The 25,377-nt window shown below is 44.2% G+C and overlaps 2 protein-coding genes across 2 annotated transcripts in view; both read left to right on the plus strand.

Moving 5' to 3' along the window:
- The first annotated feature begins 1,660 nt into the window (after nucleotides 1–1,660).
- Nucleotides 1,661–16,602, plus strand: LOC142582320 (acetylcholinesterase-like). The gene is made up of 3 exons (XM_075691889.1): nucleotides 1,661–3,385; nucleotides 7,325–7,474; nucleotides 16,415–16,602. Exons 1-3 carry the CDS (start codon nucleotides 1,794–1,796, stop codon nucleotides 16,578–16,580), a joined length of 1,908 nt encoding a protein of 635 aa, XP_075548004.1. The 5' UTR covers nucleotides 1,661–1,793; the 3' UTR covers nucleotides 16,581–16,602.
- Nucleotides 16,603–21,750: 5,148 nt separating this feature from the next.
- LOC142582153 (uncharacterized) overlaps nucleotides 21,751–25,377 on the plus strand; it is a 41,219-nt gene continuing 37,592 nt past the window's right edge. Inside the window, exon 1 of the mRNA XM_075691549.1 lies at nucleotides 21,751–23,594. Coding sequence (XP_075547664.1) covers nucleotides 21,970–23,594 — 1,625 coding nt within the window. The 5' untranslated portion in view covers nucleotides 21,751–21,969. The remainder of the gene's footprint in view (nucleotides 23,595–25,377) is intronic.

Raw genomic sequence — 25,377 nt, forward strand, 5'->3', positions numbered from 1 at the left:
GTAGCAGCTTCTAAATTGTGCTATCCAACTTACGTGATAAATTAAGGCTGTCCTTCCTGCCTCTGAGAATAAAGCAACAGAGAAATAAGCCCGCCATTCCGAGAACTTAAGAAAAAAAGGCGCAAAAGCGAGACTAAACACGAAAGTGCCATTCTGGGCAGAAATGTGGACAAATTGGCATGTGCTGAAACACCACAGGCATATTATAGGAGACGCTCGGGCGGAGCAAATGCCGGCCTTGATCGCTAGGCTAAACCCACCTGTTGCTACAACTCACCACCATCACCACCGGCACCACCCAACAAATCAGAGTTAAAAATGGTCAAAAGCTTTTCGAGTTTACTGCAGGGTTCAATGGGAATCAAGCCAAATCCGCTTATATCGGGCGTAAATTAGACGACAGAACGAAACTCAATACTTAAGAAAACCAGAGTGCATTTTAGTTCATAAGCCTTTATCTAGCTGAATATTCAGCCGAACCTAGTTGAACCCGCCTTTCAGCGGCAGTAGGCGTGGAAAACGCTGCATCAAAATATTCTACTCGAGGTATATATGTGGCGACCAAGAAACGTATCTCCTCTCAGGCTCCATAGTTCATCACAAAAAATTATAAGCCTTCTTTGTCTTGAAGGGACCTGCCCGTGTGATTTTGCCTTTACTGCTTTCTTATTCTGTTTCTATTTTAATTTGCACTTCTAGAAGCTCGTGTGCAAGATGTCCCTGTGTACTCGAGCCTTGTGATCTGAGGAATATACGTTAGTACGTTCTGTCTACTGAGTACGCCAGTACATGACAGTTATAAAGGCGGTTATGGCGCGTAATGTGAAGTAACATTCAGGCAAACCAGCGTGCCCTAAACAGTATGTAGTAAAGAATCAAGGATTCACACAAGAGCCTACCAAGTGAACTGCGCTTGTCATCCTTAGCTTCAGGCTCTAGACAATTCGCGAGAAAACAAACTATCGCTCAGTTTCGTACTCTGCAAGCTTAAATTAGTGCGTGTACTTAATCATTTTCTAGTAGAAAGTAGCGTGCATGAAGTCGGCTGAAGACACTAAATAACTATGCGATGCTTCTAAACTGTGCTATCCAACTGATCTGATAAATTTAGGCTGGCCTACAGTCACGAAAGCATGGTGGGGCGAAAGTAGCAAAGCACACACACATTTCGCTTCAAGCAGCCCGCCTTGCGGTTGCGATATAGACTGCGAAGGTGAGGTACGAATCGGTGAGTGACCTTGGTGACTGACCCCTCAGTGAAAGCGCGTATTGGGTTCTAGTCACCGACGGTACAATCACATCTGACTGTGGCATCGACGTTTCATTTATTTAGAATTCTTCAAAATTATCAATGAGGAGGACAAATTATTGTCCAATTTAGCGGATTCTAGAAGTGGCAAAAAAGCGAGAAACGTTGCTTATTGTTATTAGTCCAAAGACCCTGAATACTTACTCATTCAGCTATTACGGTGGTAGTCTGGTCGGACAAACAGTAAACGCTCTCGGCAATCATAAAAGTGTGCCGAAGGACAATCTGCGAGTGGTGCCTGGAGCGGTGATTGAAGATAACGCTATTATGAGGCGGAAAAAATGCGCCCCTCTCGCCGTAGTAAATAGCGTTCCTTCCGCCTGAAGTCTCTCGAAGGCCATATAACTTTGACCATAGCGGATGATGAAGGAAGTGAGGCTTTACATGGCCACACGTGTCGGACGAAAAGCGGACTCTCGTCAGAGTAACCTATACCAGGCAGAGCAATTTTCGGTGAGCTCTGGATCTTCCTGGTAGGAGGAGAATGACTGCTGTCAAGGTATGCCTTCTGGCCTCTCTGCTGGTTGCAGCAGTATTGCTCGTTGCTGCGAAAGACTCTCCTAAAGTGCGAATCGACTCGGGATTTGTAGTGGGCACGCGGGTCCAAGCTGGTGGAACCGAAGTGGACGCCTTCCTCGGAATACCGTATGCCGAGCCTCCAATCGGTGAGCTTCGTTTCCGAAGACCTCGGCCTGTATCTCCGTGGGAAGGTCCGTACAACGCTACATCAAAGCCAAGCGCCTGTCGGCAAGTACCATTCGACTTGCTTGGCCCTCTGGCGCTCGACTATTCGGGTGCGTCAGAGGACTGCCTCCACGTCAACGTGTGGCGGCCAGCCAGAGGCCAGGAGTGTGCAACTACGCGGAAAAGAGCTGCCTGCCGTAATGTGCCGCTTCCCACGGTTGTTTTCATCCACGGCGGCGCCTTTCAGTGGGGCGACTCAGCGCTTTTTCTGTACGACCCCGCAAACTTTGTCGCCCTCGAGGGCGACGTCGTGTTCGTGACCTTCAATTATAGGGTCAGCATGTTTGGCTTCTTGGACGCCCAAGATCCCGAGTCTGGAGGAAACTTGGGTCTGTGGGACCAAAACCTTGTGCTCAAGTGGGTAAACAACAATATCGCCCACTTTGGAGGAGATCCTGCCCGGATCACCTTGTGGGGACAAAGCGCTGGCGCCATGTCAGTAGCGCTGCATGCACAGTCTTCTCACAGCGTGGGCCTTTTCCAGAAGGCCATTATGCAGAGCGGCGCGCCCTTCTCCTTGATTTTGAACAAGGTCTTCAACACGCGAGCCAGTTTTAATAACATAGTGTCAATGTTGAAATGCTCCAACATCACTAACGAAAGCGCAGGTGATCAGCTACGCGACGTAATGTACTGCCTTCGACAAGCGGAGGCTTCGAGTGTGTTCGAAGAGATACAGTCAACGCGCATTCTTCAGCGATGGTTTGTCCCTATCGAGAACGATACTTTCTTCCCGCACCCGTTCATGACTGCGAGCTCGTGGGAAAAATTTGGAGTTCGGGACGTCCTGATTGGCACAACGGTGAACGAGGGTACCATGTTCTACAATATGGTACTCAGAGCCTTCCCAGCACTGTCAGATGCGCAACCAGACGAGCACAGAATGCTAGGAGCCGCCGCACTGTCGATGATGTTTGAAATGCCGTTATCGAAAGCACGGCTGCTCGCTGACATGTATTACGGTGAAGACGATGCCAATCGCACGTACGAGCAAGCCAGGGACATTACAGCTGAAATCGTCGGGGACGTATTCCTCGACTGCCCGACGGAACTGTTTGCCGACGCCGCTGCGATGGATGAAGTTCGTGTGTACCGATACTTGTTTGCTCACAAGGCTTCTCACAGCTTCGTGCCGGCGTGGATGGGTGTGGCGCATGGCGCAGACTTGCTATACACGCTCGGATCGCTGCCCCTTATGAGAGACCAAAGACGCTACACAGAACCCTTGGGTAACGTAGGCAAAAGGTTCCTGCAGACGCAGGACTACACAAAGGATGAAGAGATATTCATGAAGGAGATAGTCGAAGCTTTCGCCCACTTTATACGGAACGGGTAAGTTAATTCGCAAAAGTAAATTATCATATTAAGAATATCGCATGGAATGCATAAAAAGGGTACGTTACGCGGATACCTACTGCACCACCACCATAGTCTATTACCGTATCCTACTACCATACAGTATATAGTAACTGAAGTGAACGTATGACCGTAAGTATGCAGACTTTTCTGTTACTTAACGCTAAGTTTAAAGAATTCGACTGTTCCATGCAGCATTCCCGAAAATGAATATTTTCTCTGTTATTTCTTGTCACGCTGTTATTTTGAAGTCCGTTATTTGTTACTGCAAAAAGGATTTGTGTGCTTAGAAAGACGTTAACTAAACAATTACAGCTACACAAAGCGATACTTTCTTAAATTTGTAAACAATGAACAGGTCAGCTTAAAGGTTCCCTTACATTTAAATAGCTTTCTCCATTATTGCAGCAACCCCAAATGTGTAATTAAATTCCAATGTAAATATGTGCTTTGCGTTTTTGATTGCTGCTTTGGTAACATAGATGAGGTACTCGTCTTTTGTATCCCAGCCAAGTGTACAGAATTGTACATAGTGTTTTAGCATTCATGATCACTTATTCTTCCCGTGGAGGTAACGCATCCCGTCTGCGCAATGGATGACACGTTGAACGTCTTGACATAAAACAGCCGCTGTGCATGTACACGGCTCTGCTCGAGCCAACGTGGCACTCGGCACACACCGCTGTTCCAGGTCACGATACGCCAAAAAACGCGGTCACCTCATTTGCGTAACGCTCGGTCTATTGCTAAATGACATTTCCCCGTGAACGTGGTAATTAAGCAGCACTGCAGCTTCGAATCAGCCAGGATCTTTCTTCCATAATAAGCTCATATAAAGGCCGCTTGTAGGAATACCCTTGAAGCAGAAAAGCGGCAGCAAGTGCCAACAGCACTGCCGTGGTTTCATGCCAAGAATCAAGGCACGTGCCAAAGGACTATTTGTGAATACGCATACTAAGCTGTTTGACATCTGGACAGGCTTTTCGATCTCAACGACCCTTCCAAGCATAAATATTCATCGAACGTTCTTTTTTCAGACAGCAGCCTCTTACTTTCGTATAATCTATTGCTGACCCTCTAATCATTAGAGCGCATGAACAACTTTGTCTTATGCACGTTTGTACGCTCAAAAAAAAAAAAAAAGAAAACGCACGGCGCTATGTTCATGCAGCGATCACCGCACTCCATTACAGCTGGTAACTTTATCTATACTGTAGCCTTTCGTGCTATATTTTACTCCGCCTTCAGTAGACGCTTACTGAATAATGGTCATATGTCAAGCCCCCTTAGCAACCTCACATTATTTTCATTTTGTAGTTGTCCAATCAGGTCTTAATTGTGTGCATTATAGTTTCAACATAAATGCAAAATTAGAATTGAAAACAATAGAGCCTGATGCAACATTAACCATATCGTACTTCCTTTCAGAATTTCCGGATGTGCTGGCCGGCTAGTTGGTTTGACATGGTTAGGTTTGTTATACAGCATGTACAAACAAGCGGATGAAGGACGAAAACGCAGTACATGGTTTTATTTTGACGACGGAATAACAAAATGCACAGCATGGCTTTAAGTTCCTTTTAAGTGCCCATAGTTCAGGACATGGCAACTCGTCACTTTAGCAGATGTACATGACAGCTTCCTAAAGGAACAACTGCTTGCTTTTAAAGCGCTGGCGCAAAATTAAGGCGTCCGTAAATTCCATGCGCACTTCAGTAGCTAGGCTCTTTGCAGATTCGCAGATAGTAGCTGGGGATTACCTTGTCTTCGATGCCAAATATTTCTTTTTCGGCCGAACAGGCGTTACAGCGCCCGCCTAGCTGTAGTACGTGCGATACATGTTGCGAGTGTGCTCCGATGGGTCAGATGATAATATAAATTTTCTCTAGTACGTATATTGCCGCATGCTTTGTTACTTCTCTCCATTATATCGAAATGATCCAACAACCTGCTACTGCAGCGCATTCCGCATACATGGGCAACCTTGAAGAGTTTAATTCTTTCGGTTAATAAATTATGCCTAATGATGATCAAATTATTAATAACTTTTTAGTTGTTATCTCAATTGTGGCCGTGGGGAATAGCGCTATCATGGTGCTATCTCTCTAGGATACGTGCACGCGTTCTCAGACTGGGCGCACACATTGCTATATGTATCACTAACTCAGTGATTGTAATAAGAGTGCGTTCTCTAGCTGTATAAAACAGTCGCAAAACCTGTATAAGGCGGCAGCCAATCAGAAGATGAATTTGGAACCCATTTGGCACGTGTAAACGTTTCTTATTATTTATCGTGTCGGCGGCCATCCACTAAATTATTACCCAGATCACAGACGGCAGGCGATCGTGAAAAGCTTTCATGCAAATGCTTGTATCAAACGTTTCTCGCTGAAGGCCTTTTTACTTATACGAGGGTGCACTAATTCAACGAAAAAATACCAAAGTGGATACAATCAAGCATTTTGGCAGGGGATTTCATTGCAACCCGCGATCAAACAGTCTTGAAAAAACCAGTGAAATCGTCAGTGGACGTTCCGAGAACGTATTGTATTGAGAATAAAACGTGAGTGAAGCATCACTGTTACTTTAAAACATGTCTCAATTATATTCATTAACCAGACAATTGTTAAAATTAACGAAATTCTGTGGTTTTAAACACCACAATCCCGATGTGATTATGAGGCATGGGCTATCGGGGGACACCGGATTAATTTTGACCACCTGCGCCTCACCGCGACCATCTCCCCTGCGCTTTCGTTTCAAACAATGCATTATCCTCATAGCTTGCTTCAGCGTGGACTTTGTTCTGTAGCTAAGGACTAACTATTTCTATTTATTTTTCAAATGTGTAATGTAACAAGTGCGCCCCCAAAACTCCGAATTCATCACCACGTCTCCTCGAAGGCGCATATTTACGTTATTATTTTGTATTGACAGGCGGAAAAACAGGAGTAGGCAATTTATTTTATTTAAAAAAGAACAGTTCTACAAAAATAAACAGAGCAAATAGTTTTCATCAAATGAATTTTGAGATTAACATTATAACAATAAACGTGCACACAAAGATTAGAAATGCAAATTTTGAGCACGTATAAAGACCTCTTTGGTCCAACTATTTTTGTATGCATTCTTTCAAATGTCTGGCTAAAGCTAATTTTTTATTCATTGATTGAATGAGCTCTAGTGATATGTTTATACATGTGTATGCAAATTGTATGTATAGCCATGTGCGGTGCATATTTCATACGTAACCGGGTAGATACTTACAGTAATAGATTATCCGCATTTTTTAAATGAATGTGAAAGTAGCACCTCGAAAGTAGGAAACTTGCAAGCAGAGGAAAATGAAGACGAGCAAGAAATAGTAGGTGACCAGGTGAAGAGAAATACAGTTTCATTAGAACGGGTGACACTTTAAAAGAGCTTTCGTAACAAAATTAAAGCACAAATTTATGCTAATTTACCACTACCCGCTAGCGAAGTCCACGCCGGTGGGGAAGTGCTTCTGCAGCAGTTACAACGTGCGTTACGCGGGTGTACCTGCGAAACATTTTATGTACCTCTCTGGGGCGACGTCTATAATGTATGTTTAATTTTAACAGCCCGCTTCAAACCGTACAACGGGCTCGAAACATCGCCGGAATCATCTTAGGGACCCTGGACTGAGGGTTTCTCCCACACTGCTCTCGCCATTCAAATATTATTAATAAAGATGTTTTACTCTCTCTCAAGGCGTACCAATAATACAGAGCAGCTCACGCTGGCCTCGCGTGACGCGTGCCTCATCAAAGGCGTAACCATGCGCATATCTTCTGCTACTGTTTGCTGTTTGTCTCTGCTGCACATCATTAGCCGCTGTTTGTACTGCCCTTACTCTTGCTACCCTGAAGTCAAGCACTTGCTCTGTATTTTCAGCAAACCAGAGTTTCCTTCAGCCGGGTTCGAATGGCCAGCATACACAGCAGAGAGTCGTCAGCTCCTCGTTCTGAAGCCGCGCAACTACTCCATCATGCAAACGTCGAAGACGGAGATCTGTGATTTGTGGAAGAAGGCTGTCGTAACAAGGTGAACCACTCTAGTACAGCTATGCTTCAGGTACAGGTATACGTTGGCGCATTATGTAAGCTCGGCGACAGCGCAATGCGGACGCAACGACAAGGCGAGGTTGGCCGCAGTGTCGAGATACAAGGAAAAAGCCCGGCTCCTAGAAGTAACGTTCTTCAAGCGTGGGTGTCAGCGTTCACGTTTCTGTTTGATACATAGAATTAACATGCCGCGGGCTGCTAAGTGTTTGTGGAGACATTGTGCACACTAGAAGAGTATTTTCACAGAGCAATAGGATATATTTATTTCTGTGTGAGCGTGCTCTTCTAAGCTCACAAAGCCCAACCTATCCGTCTTAATACGCTGAATGTGGCACCTAAAAGCTCTGATTTAAGTGCTGGAAAGCCAATGGGAGCCCATAATAGCGTTTTGGACAGCCTGGAGGAGGTTTTAAGTAGTGGATTGTTCAGCAAATTATTTACGAAAGAAGTAATTACCCTATAAAATATTCTTTACTCAATTAGCGTTTCCCTTTGCTCCCCGTACCAATGTGTCTCCATGGGCACAAATAAATGGGACCCACACGATGTTTTAATTTATTTTGATGCTTCATGGTGTTCGGACTTTTTCAGATTAAATGCAAGCGACTCGTCCACGTCATATTGCTAACTGTTAAATGGCGTAAATGTTTGACTTCACCTAGAATCAATTTTCATTAATTTAAGAAATGAACGCTGCGCAGCCACCATAATCGCAGCGACCATAAACGCAGCCACCATAGTCCTTTCAGATTCAGATTCAGATTTATTCGTTCCAAAAAAAAGAAGTAATTACATGACAAATATACAGACGAGGGTCCCAAAGTGAAAGAACTGTAATGGGACCCTCGGTTAATAATAACAACATTGATGGTGATATCAATAGTCAGCAAATTAGCGTATTATAAACAACATCTATAGATCAAATACATCATTAGACATGTCATTTACAATCAAACACGAAAAAGCACGTTATAACAGAAAGTCGGAAAAAAGCATGAATGAAATACAAGAAATGACATGTGAGATAAATGTCAAAGGTACACCGCCATTTCGTAGTTAAGTTATCGCAGGAAATGATGCTTAAGGTGATTTTTAAAAATTCCAAGAGAAGTACAGGATTTTATGGTTGATGGTAATTCATTCCAAAGAGAAATTGCAGCGAAGGAAGATGTTTTTTTTTTTTTGCCGTAATTGGTATGAACCATGGGTAACAAGATATTGTTGTTAGCCGCAAATCTGCTCATATTTTTATTCTGCAAAAGGTCAGTTGCAATGAACGGATACGTAAAGTTATTATGAAGCAACTTGTGGAGTAAGACGAGTATGTTAAACTGGAACAAATTATTAATAGACAAGATATTATACGCGCGAAGTAACAAAGAGGCATTGGATTGCATGGAGCTAGAAGTAATAATGCGTATTGAGTGATTTTGTATATGTTGAATTGATGATAAGTGACAAGCGTACGTGTTGCCCCATGAAACAAGGCCGTAATTAATGTGACTATGAATGAACGCATAATACAACGCTAGCAGAGCCTCACGAGAAAAAAAGGGCGAGCTTCAATTAATGCACGTATACCAAACGCAGTCTTGTGCTTGAGGTGTTGGAAGTGAGAGCGAAATGTAAGGTTAGGGTCAAGATGTATGCCAAGAAAAGTGATATCGGTGCTAACGGGAATTGAATGAATTCCAAGCTTTACTTCAGGAATAGAAGTTAAGGCCCTTTGAGAACTTTTGAATAACATAAATTTAGTTTTTAAAGGATTAAGAACTAAGTAATTGTTGCTACACCATTTTATAATGTTACTTAATGCAATATTTAACTTAGAAGTAACAGTAGTAACAGATTTGTCAGATGAAGATATGGTTGTATCATCTGCGTATAAATTGCAATGAACGCAGTTGGTGGAGTTAAGAGAATCCGGAAGATCATTAATATATAAAAGGAAAAGCAAAGGGCCCAGAACTGATCCCTGTGGTACACCTTGGTTAATACATTTTGTTACTGAGAAAGTATTTGCTGCATGTACTGTGTATGGTCGGTCAAGTAAATAATTTTTTAAGAATGTTAGCGCAGGACCGGTTATACCATAAGAGTCAAGTCTATTAAACAGGGCTTGATGGGTAACCGTGTCATAAGCTTTACTGAAGTCTAAAAATACAGATCAGACTAAGTTTCCCGAGTCAATACATTTTTTATGTAGTGAGTTAGAGATAGAACAGCTAGATTTGTGGAACTTCCTCGGCGGAAACCATATTGATTGTTCTTTAGCAATTTAAACTTGGTTAAGCAGTTATTAAGACGTTTAACAAATAATTTCTCAATGAGTTTACTAAGGCAGGAAAGAATTGCAATTGGTCGGTAATTATTAACAGTGTGTTTGTCGCCTTTTTTAAAAACAGGAATAATCTTGGCATTCTTAAAAAATGAAGGGAATGCACCTTCTTTGAACATAAGGTTGATAATATTACAGAGCGTGTCGCAAACTAAATGCGCAACCAGTTTTAAATGCCTGACACAAATATTGTCTAAGCCAGGCCCTGTATTTTTAAGGTTAGCAATCGTGGAGCACACTTCATTTGGTGTAGCTGGTAACAAGAAGAATGATTGTGTCGTACGGCTCAAAGTATCATGAAACTGCGCATGTATGTTGTTATTAGTGTAAACAGAAGAAAAGTAGTCCGAAAAAGCATTAGCAATTTCGTTGGGCTCAGAAAGAGTGAGACCATTGTAATTTATTTTGGTTATAGAGGCATCAACAAACGATTTGTTTAGAAAAGAGTTCAATAACTGCCATTGCTTTTTGGGGTTGTCCTTATTCTGATCAAATTTATTTTCATGGTACTTTTTTTTGCCTGTTTAAGTAAAACATTCAGTTATTTACAGTACCTACTATAGCGTCTAGCTAGTCTAGTATTAAAGGGCTGACGTTTAGTTTTCTTGTACATGTTTTCCTTCTTTCTTAATCTTTCTATCTATAGAAGACCGTCCGTCATCCATGGGTTGCACGGATATTTATACTTTTCCCCACATTTAACAGTGCGTGTGTTAGTTGAAACGGCCAATAAAAATAAAGTGCAGAATTTGTTTAGTGCATCTTCGGGATCAGACAAATAATTAATTGGCGACCAATCAGTTTCACTGATGGCTTCAATAAAGGTATCTGCACTAAATACGGAAGTAAAGTAGCTATTATCGTTCTCATGTATTTCATTGTTAAATGTAAGAAAAAGAGGAAAATGATCGGTTATGTCAGTATTAATAATCCCGGAGCAAGGCGGTGGTGATATGTTAGATAACACGTGATCAATAAGCGTACTGCTCCCACGAGAGGCTACCCTAGTTGGGCAGTCAATGAGTGATTCAAAACCGAATCCAGCAAAACAATCTGTGTAAGTTGTCTACGAGGTAGCTTCAGTGTCAAGTAAGTTAATATTAATATCACCTACAATCACCACATCCTTATTTTCAAAAGCTAACTTGGACAATACTGCATCAAGAGAAAGCAAGAAATCGTTAAGCGAAGATGACGGTGAGCGATAAATGCAACCAAGGATCAAGTTCTGATTGTTATTAAGGAATGACCGATCGACTTCTATCCACACTGACTCACAATGATTCAGGTTAACTGCCAGATCAAATCTGCAAGCGTAGGTGACAGCTTGTGAAACAAAAACGGCGGCGCCACCATGACTGTTAGTTGGACGATAACAATACTCCGGTTGATAAGATGGAAAGCCGCTCATGTTGTTGTCGGAATCACAAAGCCAAGTCTCCGATATGCAGATAAAAGTGAAGACATGGTGAAGTGAGGCAATCAAGTTATTAATTCCATCTATGTTCTTACAAAGGCTACGAGCATTGAAGTGAATGAGTTATCCTTTTTTTGCGGTAAGACAAGATTTTACGTCAACGGGGTAAAGCAAGGCCATGGAAAAAAGGGAAAGAAATATTTACAGTGAATTACGCGAAGATTTGAAGGTCGGACTCAGTGAAAATGCGATAGACCCAGCTATCATCAGTTTTGCGGGCTTTTATCTGGCAGTTTTCTGTCCATAAGTATTTCCAGTTATTTTCTTTTTTGAGTGCCAGCGCCTTCGAGAACATCTTCTTGTTATCAATGGTCAAGTGGTAATTTACATAGACAGGCGTGCTAGTGCCACCTGTGAAACCAATGTGGTCAGTGCGAAGCCTAGCTCTTCTTGCCTTCCAGATGAACTCGTTTTTCTTATCGCGTGAGCAGAAGCGAGCAATGATGCTCTTCTCATTTGACTTAGAGGCCACACGGTGAGCCGTGTCGACGTCAGCGGGTAAGAGAGGGTACTCGATAGCATCGCCAATTCGCTTCAGGATGACTCCGCAGTCTTCACCCTGCGATGTAGGGATTCCCCTAATTTCCACATTATTCATTCTCGAATATTGCTCTAAATCAGCCACTTTTCTTTCGAGGGCTTCGTTACGCGACAAGAGCGCCTTATTTGAGGTTACGAGTTCTTCCTGTTTTAGTTTTATCGTGTCTAGTTCCTTGTTCATGAACTGAACACTTTCACAGAGGGAAGCGTGCTCACCTAGTCCTACATTATGTAGCTTGATGTTAATTCGTGACACTAAATCATCGATCAGTGTGTCCAACTTCTCTTTCAGCACTGGTTCAGGAGATGCAATTTTTTTCGCCAGTTCCGCTGTGATAGGCATAGTGAAGTATATACACTACGAACAGTGAAACAAGAAGTTTGGGCAGCAGTTGCGGCAGAATTAATCTTTAGGTAGTGTACAGAAGTAATAAACCAACCTGTTGGCAAGAAGAATTTTCTTAGAAGGAGGACATGCCGCCGCAACTGCTGCCGCCAAATTGAATCAGTGCCGTTGTGTCCGTCCTTATATATGGTCCTCGTTGAAGTCACGTGCAGTCCGCGCAGACGCAGCAGGCAGTACAGGGCTCAGACGCTTGAAAGCACTCGCAGCGAGTGCAAGCGCACGTGGAAATGAAACCACGGTGGCCACAGACGACGCAGGAACCAAGGACGAGCAGGAACACAGGCCACTGATCAACCTGTTGGCAAGAAGAATTTTCTTAGAAGGAGGACATGCCGCCGCAACTGCTGCCGCCAAATTGAATCAGTGCCGTTGTGTGCGTCCTTATATGGTCCTCGTTGAAGCCACGTGCAGTCCGCGCAGACGCAGCAGGCAGTACAGGGCTCAGACGCTTGAAAGCACTGGCAGCGAGTGCAAGCGCACGTGGAAATGAAACCACGGTGGCCACAGACGACGCAGGAACCAAGGACTAGCAGGAACACAGTCCACTGATCAACCTGTTGGCAAGAAGAATTTTCTTAGAAGGAGGACATGCCGCCGCAACTGCTGCCGCCAAATTCCCTAAAGAAAGCAACAAAATCCCAATAAAGAAAAGCGTCAGGCAGGGAGATACGATCTCTCCAATGCTAGTCACAGCGTGTTTACAGGGGGTATTCAGAGACATGGATTGGGAAGAACTGGGGATAAAAGTTAATGGAGAATACCTTGGTAACTTGCGATTCGCTGATGATATCGCCTTGCTTAGTAACTCAGGGGACCAATTGCAGTGCATGCTCACTGACCTGGAGAGGCAAACCAGAAGAGTGGGTCTAAAGATTAATCTGCAGAAAACTAAAGTAATATTTAAAGTCTCGGAAGAGAACAACAATTTACAATAAGTAGCGAGGCACTGGAAGTGGTAAGGAAATACATCTACTTAGGGCAGGTAGTGACGGCGGATCCGGAGCATGAGACGGAAATAATCAGAAGAATAAGAATGGGCTGGGGTGCGTTTGGCAGGTATTCTCAGATCATGAACAGCAGGTTGCCATTATCCCTCAAGAGAAAAGTGTATAATAGCTGTGTCTTACCAGTACTCACCTACGGGGCAGAAACCTGGAGGCTTACGAAAAGGGTTCTACTCAAATTGAGGACGACGCAACGAGCTATGGAAAGAAGAATGATGGGTGTAACATTAAGGGATAAGAAAAGAGCAGATTGGGTGAGGGAACAAATGCTAGTTATTGACATTTTAGTTGAAATCAAGAAAAAGGAATGGGGGGCATGGGCAGGACATGTATTGAGGAGGGAAGACAACCGATGGTCATTAAGGGTTACGGACTGGATTCTAAGGGAAGGGAATCGTAGCAGGGGGCGGCAGAAAGTTAGGTGGGCGGATGAGATTAAGAAGTTTGCAGGGACGGCATGGTCACAATTAGTACATGACCGGGGTTGTTGGAGAAGTATGGGAGAGGCCTTTGCCATGCAGTGGGCGTAACCAGGCTGCTGCTGATGATGATGAACGCTGTGAAGAAGGCGGTGACATAAAGTTCTTGTTGCAAATATTTCCAATCAGTCAATCACTACCCAGAGCAGATCTATGAATCTACATTTTTCCAATGTGTTCTGATAGTTGGTAAAAAAATTCGGCCGCTTTTCTTTATGTGACAAATACCTTTGATAGAAGTAACAATCTGCCGCCATTGCTCTTATTGTTTCCGACTAGTACAGAAGTAAGCCTACTTTGCCAGAATATGTGGCACGTTTTTAAGATGTCCCACCCATCCGCAAGTGTAATAGCTGCCGCAACCAAAAGGCGCCATTATTTAATATGGGAGCGCTCTGTGAGCGAATGGAACAAGTTATTTTTCCCCAGCCATCTGGTTTTCAGTACACAGTAATTGAAGAAATATGATCTCACTTGTCAAATTCTCATTAGCCACTTAAAGTCCAAGAATTCAAGGTAACGTCGAGAAGCAGCTAGCACTTTATACGGCTGGATCGTTTAGAGTCGAACGACGTTCGTCCACATCCTCCGCCCGACGCGTCCGCCACGAGTTTGTGCACGTGTCTGTGAGCAAAGTTTAAACGATTGCCACACGCTGATAAGAGGACCGTACCAAGCTTAAATTTTGCTGAACTAAGTACTTCTTGTTTGAATATTCTTGAGGGTCCTACAGAGTGTGTAGTGAATCTTTGAGACCCGAAATTAAATATCAAGTTCTCGATAAACGATCGAAGAAGCAGCCATTAGAATATATTTATGTAATTGCCATAGTCAGACAACATGGCGTGTCGAGGTTGAACTATATAGTAAGCGTGCAAGCTCGTGTTTAGATATTGATAAAAATCCTGAAAAGTGTGCGATCGTATTGCAATTCTCTAATTAATTACCAACATTACGATGAACCGTTCCATAAATAATGGGATTCACTGCCGCCGGCAGAGTGCTTTCGCAAACTTCTGTGTGGTATTCATGATATATTCTACAAACTTGTGTGATCTCTCTGAAGATTCCAGTATCAGCAAAAGAAATTACGTTTGGAGATTCCTGTCGGCTTTTAGGTTTTTACTTTACGCTGACACTGTTGATGTATGGGCACTAAACATTTGCATACATCTATCTGCTAAGGTAATTTTTTTTCTAATTATTGAATGCATGTTAAGAAGATGTGGGCACCAGAGTCGCTGCCTGCTAGCCGGATTATCTTAGTTACACGAATATGGGACTCAATACGTACGTGCGGTATCATAATAGAAGAACGAATGTGAATCGTGAAAAAAGAAACTTAAAACGCGATAAACGCACAATTTACATATAGTTCAATTGTGCGCACTTATCACACCACGTACACTTACGCATTAGGCATAGTGCGGACAATCGTGAGTAATTCCAACGCTCGAATTAAAAAAGAAAGAAACGTCACCGGCACAGCAGCGCGCACACGTCTATTTACAGCTGATTGAATTGCATCTGATATACAAACAGTTGCGTAGGCAGGCTGACGAGTTCATAAGTTACTGAAATATGAAATACCTTTTAGAAACATTTTGTCACACACAAAAAAACGCCCAGCTTACTTACATTGCATGAGAACAGCACTGCACAAAAGTCTAAATGCCCTGCTTGTTTCTCAACGTTTTTCATATCTTACTAACTGGCACCTCAATCACGAAACAGATAACTACAAAGGGTCAGCAATTATACTGCATTATTTATGGAAACGTAAATGTGGTGCTACGTACGATAAAGCACAGCTTGCGATATCCCAGCGGGTTCAGTCTGTGTATAGCATCTGATTATTTGAAAAAGCCATGTGCGCATATATATTCGAGGCAACTAGCCCAAGCGTCTCTCAATTTGAGTGCACTGAATTTCCTCGCTATTGCAGTGAACTACAGCCAAGTTCAATACACGTTCTCGTCTTTTTGCGGTTAAATTCCAATTATTATAGCCTCAGACTCCTCATCGTTGTGATTCAGGATAATAAGCAAACAATTAGTATGTCGTACTACTTGACGCACACTCATTTTACGGTAAAGCGAAGAAAAATTTACAGCATACCTTAACTCACGGTGCCATTTTGAGAGTTATCCTCAGTCTGATAAAAAACAAGTCAGAGTCAGTAAGCATCAACATACTTTCACTTGAGAATTAAAAGCCGCCACTAGTTTTCTTATAAATACTTATCATGAGTATTTCTTATTAGCAGCACCGGCAACTGGGACATTTTCACAAAGGAAGACTTGAAAGAACGACGATGTTAAATACACATATGAAGCATTGGGATAAACAGACTTCTTAATAGCTTCTGTGCTAGAAAGCTAAATGAAAGGGAGATCACATAGGCACAGTCAAATTTTATTCAAGCTTATTTCACAGAACAGGAATGAACTGTAGAGACACCAAGACAAAAAGCTGTCGCAGAAGGTTAACGAAAACCCACGTTCAAATAGAAATAGCGAGCAGGTAGATAGGAACTCTCCGCCACGTGTTTAAAATGAAAATGAGCAACCCACTGCACGCTGTAAATAAACTTGTTTTTAAGTGCTGGTACAGGGTGCGTCCTGTGATTTGAATATATAGAGCACCCTCCAAGCATTCTTTATGCCTTTTGTGCAGCGACGGAAGCACGCAACTACCGCTCGCAGCACAACTACCAAGAGAGCCGCAGAATTCGACGCCTCCGAAGAAAAAGTGGCCAGGAGCGAAGCCTTCTACATCAGCATCGTCTATAATATTGCCATGGGAACTGTTCATTGTTATTATTACACTTTGTCTTCTTTAGTTCATAAATATGTTAAACATTATGCTGAATATTGTGTTCAAGTTATTCTGTGAACAAAGCATCCACTTTTCTTGCTCGCCAATTTTTCCCCATGACCGGACTCCCAGCTAGCACAGAAAATTCTATTTTAACGCGACTAGCATTCTCGCTCTCTCTCTCTCTCCATCTCTCTCAGTCAGTCAGTCAGTCAGTCAGCCTGTCGGTCGGTCGGTCGGTCGGTCGGTCGGTCGGCCGGTCGGTCGGCCGGTTAGGTGAACGATGCCGCATTTCAACAAACTTAAATTCACAGCTTCCCATCAGGTCATCGACTGAAAATCAAAAATAATAAATCTCGCGTATCGACTTGTTCTAGCGCTTGCTTGCAATATATACACAATTTCCTGATAACAAACGTAAGAAAGAATGATGAAATAGTGAGCATCGCCTAGCAACGACCCATTTACCCAGTGAACGCCTGCCCAAACAAAGCATAATAATAATAATATTTGGGGTTTTACGTGCCAAAACCACTTTCTGATTATGAGGCACGCCGTAGTGGAGGACTCCGGAAATTTTGACCACCTGGGGTTCTTTAACGTGCGCCTAAATCTAAGCACACGGGTGTTTTCGCATTTCGCCTCCATCGAAATGCGGCCGCCGTGGCCGGGATTCGATCCCGCGACCTCGTGCTCAGCAGCCCAACACCATAGCCACTGAGCAACCACGGCGGGTCAAACAAAGCATGATGACCTGAAAAGAACATTAGCGTGCAAGACCGCAGAAGAAGGCTATACACAAGAAAGCGCATTGAGAATGCGATAAAATAGAAGGACTTGATGTTGGTCTAGTTAGTAACTAATTATGGTAAAACAAATTAGGGGGTAACAGCGGCATTGATGCACACACTTACACACGCAATCACTTCTGGGGGTGCCTGCGGGGCCTTGTTGGAGTTATTGTATGTGGGTTTCCGCGTGTATGCGGGTGTGCTTTTTGCTGTCTACCTTATTTTACCATAAGCAGGTAAAAATTTTGCGATGAAAAATGTCACGTCGAAGCATGTTCTTTTAGTATAATTCAGCAATTAGGTCATTTCTGCTGGATCAGGAACTTGCCACGTGCGGCAAAGACAAAAATTGTCAGGTCCGCCCGAAGGACGAAGCACTGACAGACGTGGCTGGGTTTATTAACGTCGCGCTTGAACTCTTCGGGTGGTGTTCGAAATGCACTCGTGTCCGACCAAAGTCCGCACATATATTTTCTGCTTTATTTTCGAAAGCAAGAAGAACAAAATACATTCGGACTTTAGGTCCAACTAACGCAGACGCGATGAAAATTCCTGGCACCCCTAAAGAAACCCGCCGTGTGGAGCCTGTAATGTCATCACGCAGCGCCACTACACTCGCTGCCAGTAAAAAAGCCGCGTAAGGAAAAATTACATTGTTTTCAGGTTTAAGTACCGGTGTGGTTTTGAACTTGATATTTATTAGTATAAGAAGAGAGAGAGAGAGAAAGGCAAAGGAAAGACAGGAAGGTTAACCAGAGATTATCCCCCGTTGACTACCGTGCACCAGGGGAGGGGGAAACGAATGCGCTAGATGAAAGAAAAATAATACGAAAAGCAAAAAAAATCATGAGCTATTCCACTATGTGATGGTGGTCGACCAGCGAAGCTGTTTAGCGCACGACACGGAGGTGACAGAATTTTGAACAAAGGTACGAACATATTTATTGTGCTGAACAGTGGTCATCGTGACATTCTCGTATCACCTCTGTTATTCAATGCGTCCATCACTTAAGAAAATGAATGCCTCATACCCCCTTAAGCAATATATTATGCGTCCGTAAATAAAAAAATAACGCAGCCTTCCCATTACGACGACAAAACAGAAATGAAATTCTACACCGGAATAACGAGCGACATAGGAGCCATCGGTGGAAGACGACGATGTTCGAGCCATCGCTGATGATGATAGTTGATGACGCTAATAGCTTCCTCTTGCCAATGAATGGCTCATGCGCCCTTAAACAATGAGCGGCAACGGAACCAGCTGTAGAAGGAGACGACGCCGACGAACCCGTGAGCAATGGCACAACTGCGTTCACGCGGTTGCGCCCCAATGCCCCAACGAACTAGTTCGCGGGTTGTTCGCGGACGACGGAAGTGCCCTAGCCGTATACAACTTCGCTCCGGCCACAACTAGTTCCACGAGCATACAGACCACCCGACGATGAACCGAATCCCTTTCCGGGCCCCTGGATCAGTCTAAACAAAGAAGGGTGAAGTAACGAAGCAACAGGGATGGGCGTGATCGTGGAATAGATCATGAAATAAAAATTGTGTTATTCATTATAAATAAAATAAAATTTTTAATTAAAACAATAAACTACGCCCTGCCTGCTGCAATTGATGGTGACAACTGAATTCATCTTCGGTTAATCGCCCGCGGGCAGCGAATCGATGACTAAACTGGCCTTCACAGCCCAGGAGATGCCGATAACTACCGCCATCCAAAAGGAGTGAAAAATTGACAACTATTCCACTCCGTGAAAATGGAATGGCAGCGAATGCTGACGACAGTCAAAGCTCTCAAACGAAAAGCAAAGTGTTTCACATCCGCTACAGGTCGGCCTGAAGATAGTGCAATATCGGGCCGATCCGCGGCGAAGGTGAAGCAGGCGTTAAGCCCCCCGCATACGTGGGCCAACGCCGAAAATATTGCAATGCCGGGCCGACCCACGGTGGAGGTGAAGCAGACATTAACTCATCATACGTCAACCGATCCCAAAGATATCGCAGTACCGGGCCCACCCGCGGCGGGGGTGAAGCAGTCGTTAAGCGTTCCCCACACGTGGGTCCATCCCGAAGGTATACAGTGCAATGTCGGGCCGACCCGCGGTGGAGGTGAAGCAGGCATTAAGAACTCCCCATATGTGGGCCAATCCAGAAGATTCCGAAGGGCGCGTTATAGGTTCCCGAGTCCACAGGGGTATGTGCCATTGATCTTGGACCCTTTTTGCACTACAACCAGGATCGGCCCACATGATGATTTTTTTCTGTTAACGGACGCCGTAAAAAACTACGGAAGTTAGTCACACGCTGATTTCGCTGTAAACGGCAGAAAAATGTTGACCGCCGAGTAGATTGATTTGTCGACGCTTTAGGAATGTGTGTGAGGATTGGTGCCTAGGCCGGATAGGGGGGGGGGGGGGGATATGCAGCTTAATTTCGAGGGGGGGGCGCCCCCCTGGCCCCCCCTTGGGTACGTGCCCGCAACCACTGATATATTGTATCGCGTCTTTTGTCAACTACTCGATGGTGGACTTGGCTGATCTCTGCGACGAGCTGCTCATGTGATCCATGGCGCAGTGCTGAGAATAAACTATGGAGGGCTGCCATGGCATCACAGCAGATTGTCGATGTATGTAGTGACTCCTCCTCCTGAATGAAATGAAAAAACGCACGGAGGGCTACCAATTAAGCAACTGACATTGACGATGTATGGGACGTTTTTAGCTCTATTTTGACATATCTTGGTGGAAGCATCACCGCGGCAGCTTAACTTGTAGGCGTGACTGGTCCATCGATGCAAACATGTATACGGCCTCTGTGCACCTCATCTAAAAATCCCAATGTGGCCTGTTTCAGGGCAAACGACGGCATGTTAGCTTTCTTCGTCATTCTATGGAACGGTGAGGCGATTTAAGAGAAAAGTTATGCGCTGTTAATATTATGTTTCATGGTATTTATTTGCGGGCGGCCACTCTAAAATTCTGTGGAATAATTTAGTCCAGAACGTGAGAACTACTGTGAGAAACTTGGCGGTTCAATAGCATAGCATTAATATACGGCATTTATGTTGCTTATACGGCATTCATAGACATAAAGCGTACTAATATATGCCGAGCTTTTCGGCAACGCTGACGGCGACGACGACGAAAATTCGCCTGGAGTGTCCGTATATTTTATATTGCAGTAAAAAAATATTGTAGATCAGAAAGATCTGTGACGATGGCAATTTCAAATGACGAAGAGCATCACATGCGCCTGGAACGTCTCACGTGCACAAAAGGTGTTGTTTATATTATACTCCTCTCCTATGGAGACCGTTAAACTGATGAGACCGAGAGGCGCTGTAAAAACAAACTAGATAAGCATGGCGCATAAGTTCAGGTGGTAACGGGGTCCGGAGGCCATGCAGACTATTGAAAAAGACGTCAGTTTACGCGCGAGTTTTGCAGCACATATGCACTGCGTGCATGTCTGCTTCATGCCCATAAGGCTGAAAAGTTCACATTGGTACACGCGGCTTTTTGCATAAAAGAAGCATATGACTGCTTTTGAATACTTTCGATCGGTATCTCGAGTAAAAAACATACTACTTGAACAAGAGTGCATGGTGAGGCCACGCGATGGGTGAATTGAGCGATATTTCAAGTCTAAAATGTGGACGCGATCGAGTGTAAGTTTTCATGCATGTACATTCGCGCATCAAAGTCAGTTACGTACAGCATCCATCATGCGCATTTCGTGTTGATGTCTTCGTATTCCACAGCCTTGTAACCGTGTTTCAATGTGCCAGTACCCAATTATCCCAGGTTTCAGCAATAGTAACTCCCTTGGAGTATTCATAGGTTTGGGCCAATTTGAAAAAAAATATGTTAACGACAAGTATGTATGGCGTATTTAGAATTAAACCGGTCAGTCGGAGTTAGTGAGGGTGAGTTCGGCCCTAATATAGAACTGCCGCCCGCTACATGAAGCATTCGCCTCTCTACTGCACCTAACTCGTTTTTGTAAGCAAAGAATCATCAAACCGAAGAGCTGAGTGAGGCGTGACGTCGGGAAAATGTTTAGAAAGGTGTGAAAAGGCGCAATTCTTGGTTTTATTTTCCCCCGCAGCCTGATGAAAAGCGCCAAAAGCCACCGTTGGACAAATCTTTGGAAACACACAACTCATAAAGTCATAAACCGTGCTATTCAATAACCCTGCACTTTCCGTCTTTCCCATATTAGCGGCAACAGTACGTGTTGACGCAAGGCCGGCTGGTGTAAGCGATGCAATAAAAGAAAAGGATCTATTTGTACATATGGGAGAGACGTCATACATCGTTCGTTTTGTTGTATCATCAAAGAAGCCGGAAAGACGACATAACTTGCGAAGTTCCGCCATAAGCCAATGTAACAGAGCTGAAGGCAGCGATTCTCTCCATTGACCTCGAAGTCACCGACGCTCTTGACGCAAGAACACGACTTCCTTGTTTTGGCAAACTGTCAGAGAAATGAAAGACTCGCAAGCAACATTTTCGTTCCCAGCAGGACAAAATACCAGCGCCGGTCACAATCGCACAAGAAGGGGTCTACGTTGGAAGCAGCAAGTGTGAGATCAGTTTCGTGAATCCTTTTATCATGCGAACAAGTGACGCTCGTCGGTCCTTACAGCAACTCCATTGTCGCAGCATGTTACGAATGGTGTTCTCCGAAGTCTTGTTAATCCTCTGTTTGTTCCAGAAATGTGCAACAGAAACTGAAGCACCGGTGGTCATCACCGACAGTGGTAATGTAGCTGGAACACGTATTGAGATAGGCGACCGAAAAGTAGACGCGTTTCTCGGAATACCTTACGCAGAACCACCAGTAGGAGAACTAAGATTTCAGAAAGCACGGCCCGTCAAGCCATGGAACGGAACCTACCAAGCGACTCAGAAGCCAACGCCTTGCAGGCAACTACTCTTGCCAGTTTTCGCCGGTATAACACTGAACTACTCAAGCGCATCTGAAGACTGTCTGTACCTGAACGTGTGGAGACCGGCGTCAGCTTGCGAATCGCCGGAATCATGCGAAGTAAATCTGCCAGTGGTGGTGTTTGTTGACGGTAACGTGTTTCAGTGGGCCGACTCGTCGCTCTTTTTAAACGACCCTGCAAATTTTGTCGCTTTGACAGACGTCGTGTTCGTGACCTTCAACTACAGAGTGAGTATATTTGGCTTCCTTTCCCTAGAAGACTCAGAGATACCTGGAAACATGGGTCTTTGGGACCAGAACCTGGTTCTCAAGTGGGTACAGGCCAACGTCAGACACTTTGGAGGCGATCCAAATAAAGTAACGCTAAGTGGGCAGAGTGCAGGGGCAGCATCCGTTGGACTGCACGCTATTTCCCCCCACAGCAAAGGTTTGTTCAAGAGGATCGTCATTCAAAGCGGAAGCCCCTTATCACTCGTGATAGGCCTATTTTTCAGGGGTGTTGGAAAGTTTACCACTATCACCGGAGCTCTTGGTTGTTATGACTTGAGCAAAACGCTGGACGAACAAAAGAAGCAGATTCTGAGTTGCCTTCAGAAAATGGAAGCCTCGCATATCGTTGACACCGTCCAAAGAGTGGATTTCATCAAGCAAATGTTCTCGCCCATCGACGGAGATGACTTCTTACCGGCGAGGGTCTTGTCCGTGGACGCCTACAACAGCCTTGGCGCGACCGAAATACTGTTGGGCACAGTCAAAAATGAAGGGCCCGTGTTTCTCAGTCACCTCAAGCTCGCTTTCCCGCGATTCGAAGACTTGATTTTGTCCGAGTATAGACTGGTAGCTATCTTGGTCATGGCGCAAATGCTGGACATTCCTGTGTGGCAAAGCCGGAGGATCGCAACGGCATACTTTGGGGGCCCTGACGATAAACGCAAAACGCCCGAAGAAGTAGAGGCCATTTTCGCAGAAATGTTCGGCGACGTCACATTCTACTGCCCGTCGCAAATCATGGCTGACATCTTAGCCCAGCAGCAGGGCGTCAGCGTTTACCGATACGTGTTCGTTCATCGTCCTTCGTACAGCCTTTGGCCCGAATCATTCGGAGTCGCGCACAGCGACGATCTTGCCTTCACCACGGGGTCACTCGTGTTCGTGAACGACACAGCCCGCCACACGGTGCCATTGGGACCGAAGGGTCGGGAGGCCCTCTCGTCTGCGCGCTACACGGCTGACGAAAAAAGCTTCATGGAGGAAATAGTCACTGCTTGGGGAACCTTCTACACAGACGGGTGAGCATATCTGTACGTAGGACGGATACCATAAAGATTGCGCCCATATATACAGGGCGCTTTATTTTATCGTTAACAGATTTTTTTTTAATTTACCCCTGACATGTAGCAGAATTTTACTTCTTGAGCGAGGTTATTCTCTGAGTCAGACATTATTTGCACAAAAAATAAAAGTGAATGTTTGACTCCTTAACAATAGTTGGCGAATAAATTTTAAACTAATTACTCCATGCGCATACTGCAATTTCCCCATCGTGGCCGGCGACTCTTAAACTTTGGGAACTCATATCTCCAAACTGCTGTAATCAAATTCGGAGGATTATACCAGTTTGGAGATATGAGTTCCCAAAGTTTGGGACGAAATGCATTGGTTTTTCAGTACCTTTTGAACGTCAATGCAGAAAAAATGTGTTATGTTAATAAAGTCAGTGGAACAGCGCATTTTTGTCGCTAGTGCGACTGCACTTATCTCAAAACTGGGACTTTTTTTTTAATTCCTTCCAAGGGGATGTGCCTTATAAAATCACTGGCTTTTCGTATCGTGAAATGTTGGCGACAGTTGTCGCGCAATGCACTGTATAAAAATATAAAGCTATCTTTTTTTCTTTTTTTTTACTCAGCCAGGCAGTTTTCTGCATATTCTCATCACTTATTTTACTACTTTTGAAGTATTTTGTAACTCTTAGGTGGGTGCTCTTACACCTTTGAAGTAAGGCATTAAGCGGTAGATTTCAATAAAGTAACGCGTGTCATAATTTTAATAATTGAGATCCTTTCATAAGCAGCGCAAAAATGTGACTGCGTGCGAGGATACAGGTTCGACATATTCATGTCATCAAGGCTTCCATTTGGAAGATATTCATCCTTTTTTTTAAATCTTGAGCCGCATCTGGCAATCTAGTCGCATCGATCGTATACAAGTAATCCGGACGCAAACAAATGAAAAGCAACAATTACCGCTTGCATGAGGCCAAAATGCGAAGCGGACATGGGCGTGAGCGATAAAATGTATAGTCTAGAAGTCTCGACCCTTTGAGTGAGCCGTATATAAAGCGCTCTGCGTCTCAAGAAACATTATAGAAACTTGTGCTAATTTTGTTTTTGATCGAAAAAACCAGTCAAAAAACAAAGGACAAGAGGAGAGGTTCACACCACAACGACTGGTCGTTGTGGTGTGAACCTCTCACCTCAGTCGTGTGAACGTATGAACCTCTCACCTCAGTCGTGTGAACGTATGAACCTCTCACCTCAGTGGACCTCTCACCACCTCAGCCGTTGTGGTGTGAACGTCCCCTCTTGTCCTTTGTGTTTTTGACTGGTTTTTTCGTTCAAGTATGTACCAACTGGCCCAGATTTCGACCCTTTTGTTCTTGATGCCTGCACGTAGGTGGAAAGCAAGTACCCGTAAATCTCCTTTTTCTATGCCCCACCAAGTGCGGCGCTTTTCTGCCTGTGCATCTTCCCACACGCACTCTGTGCTCACTCTCGCCCTCTTTTCCTGTTCCTATTCCCCTTTCCCCCACCCCCAGTGTAGGGTAGCAAACCTGGTGCTCGTCTGGTTGACCTCCCTGCCTATCCTGTCTTTGCTATTTCTCTCTGCCTCATTTGTTATGCATCCCCAAAGGTGTTCTTTTCTTACAGTTTCTACATCGTTCTGTACAAAAATCGTACTGATATAAGTATATTTTAGTTTTTAATGAGCACGAACTTCTTTTTCTGCACGTGCTTGCTTTATGTTCATGCAGCGAATGCGAAGGTCACACTTCAAACCAAGCTCATAGCA

The sequence above is a fragment of the Dermacentor variabilis genome, chromosome 5, assembly GCF_050947875.1.
Source record: "Dermacentor variabilis isolate Ectoservices chromosome 5, ASM5094787v1, whole genome shotgun sequence".
NCBI classification, from domain to species: domain Eukaryota; kingdom Metazoa; phylum Arthropoda; class Arachnida; order Ixodida; family Ixodidae; genus Dermacentor; species Dermacentor variabilis.

Bases quoted from the DNA above. Each gene is read 5' to 3' on its own strand.
- LOC142582320 (XM_075691889.1), top strand. From the start codon at position 1,794: ATGACTGCTGTCAAGGTATGCCTTCTGGCCTCTCTGCTGGTTGCAGCA. The intron at 3,386-7,324 runs GTAAGTTAATTC...CTGTATTTTCAG, and splicing joins GCCCACTTTATACGGAACGG to CAAACCAGAGTTTCCTTCAG. The intron at 7,475-16,414 runs GTGAACCACTCT...CCTTTTGTGCAG, and splicing joins AAGAAGGCTGTCGTAACAAG to CGACGGAAGCACGCAACTAC.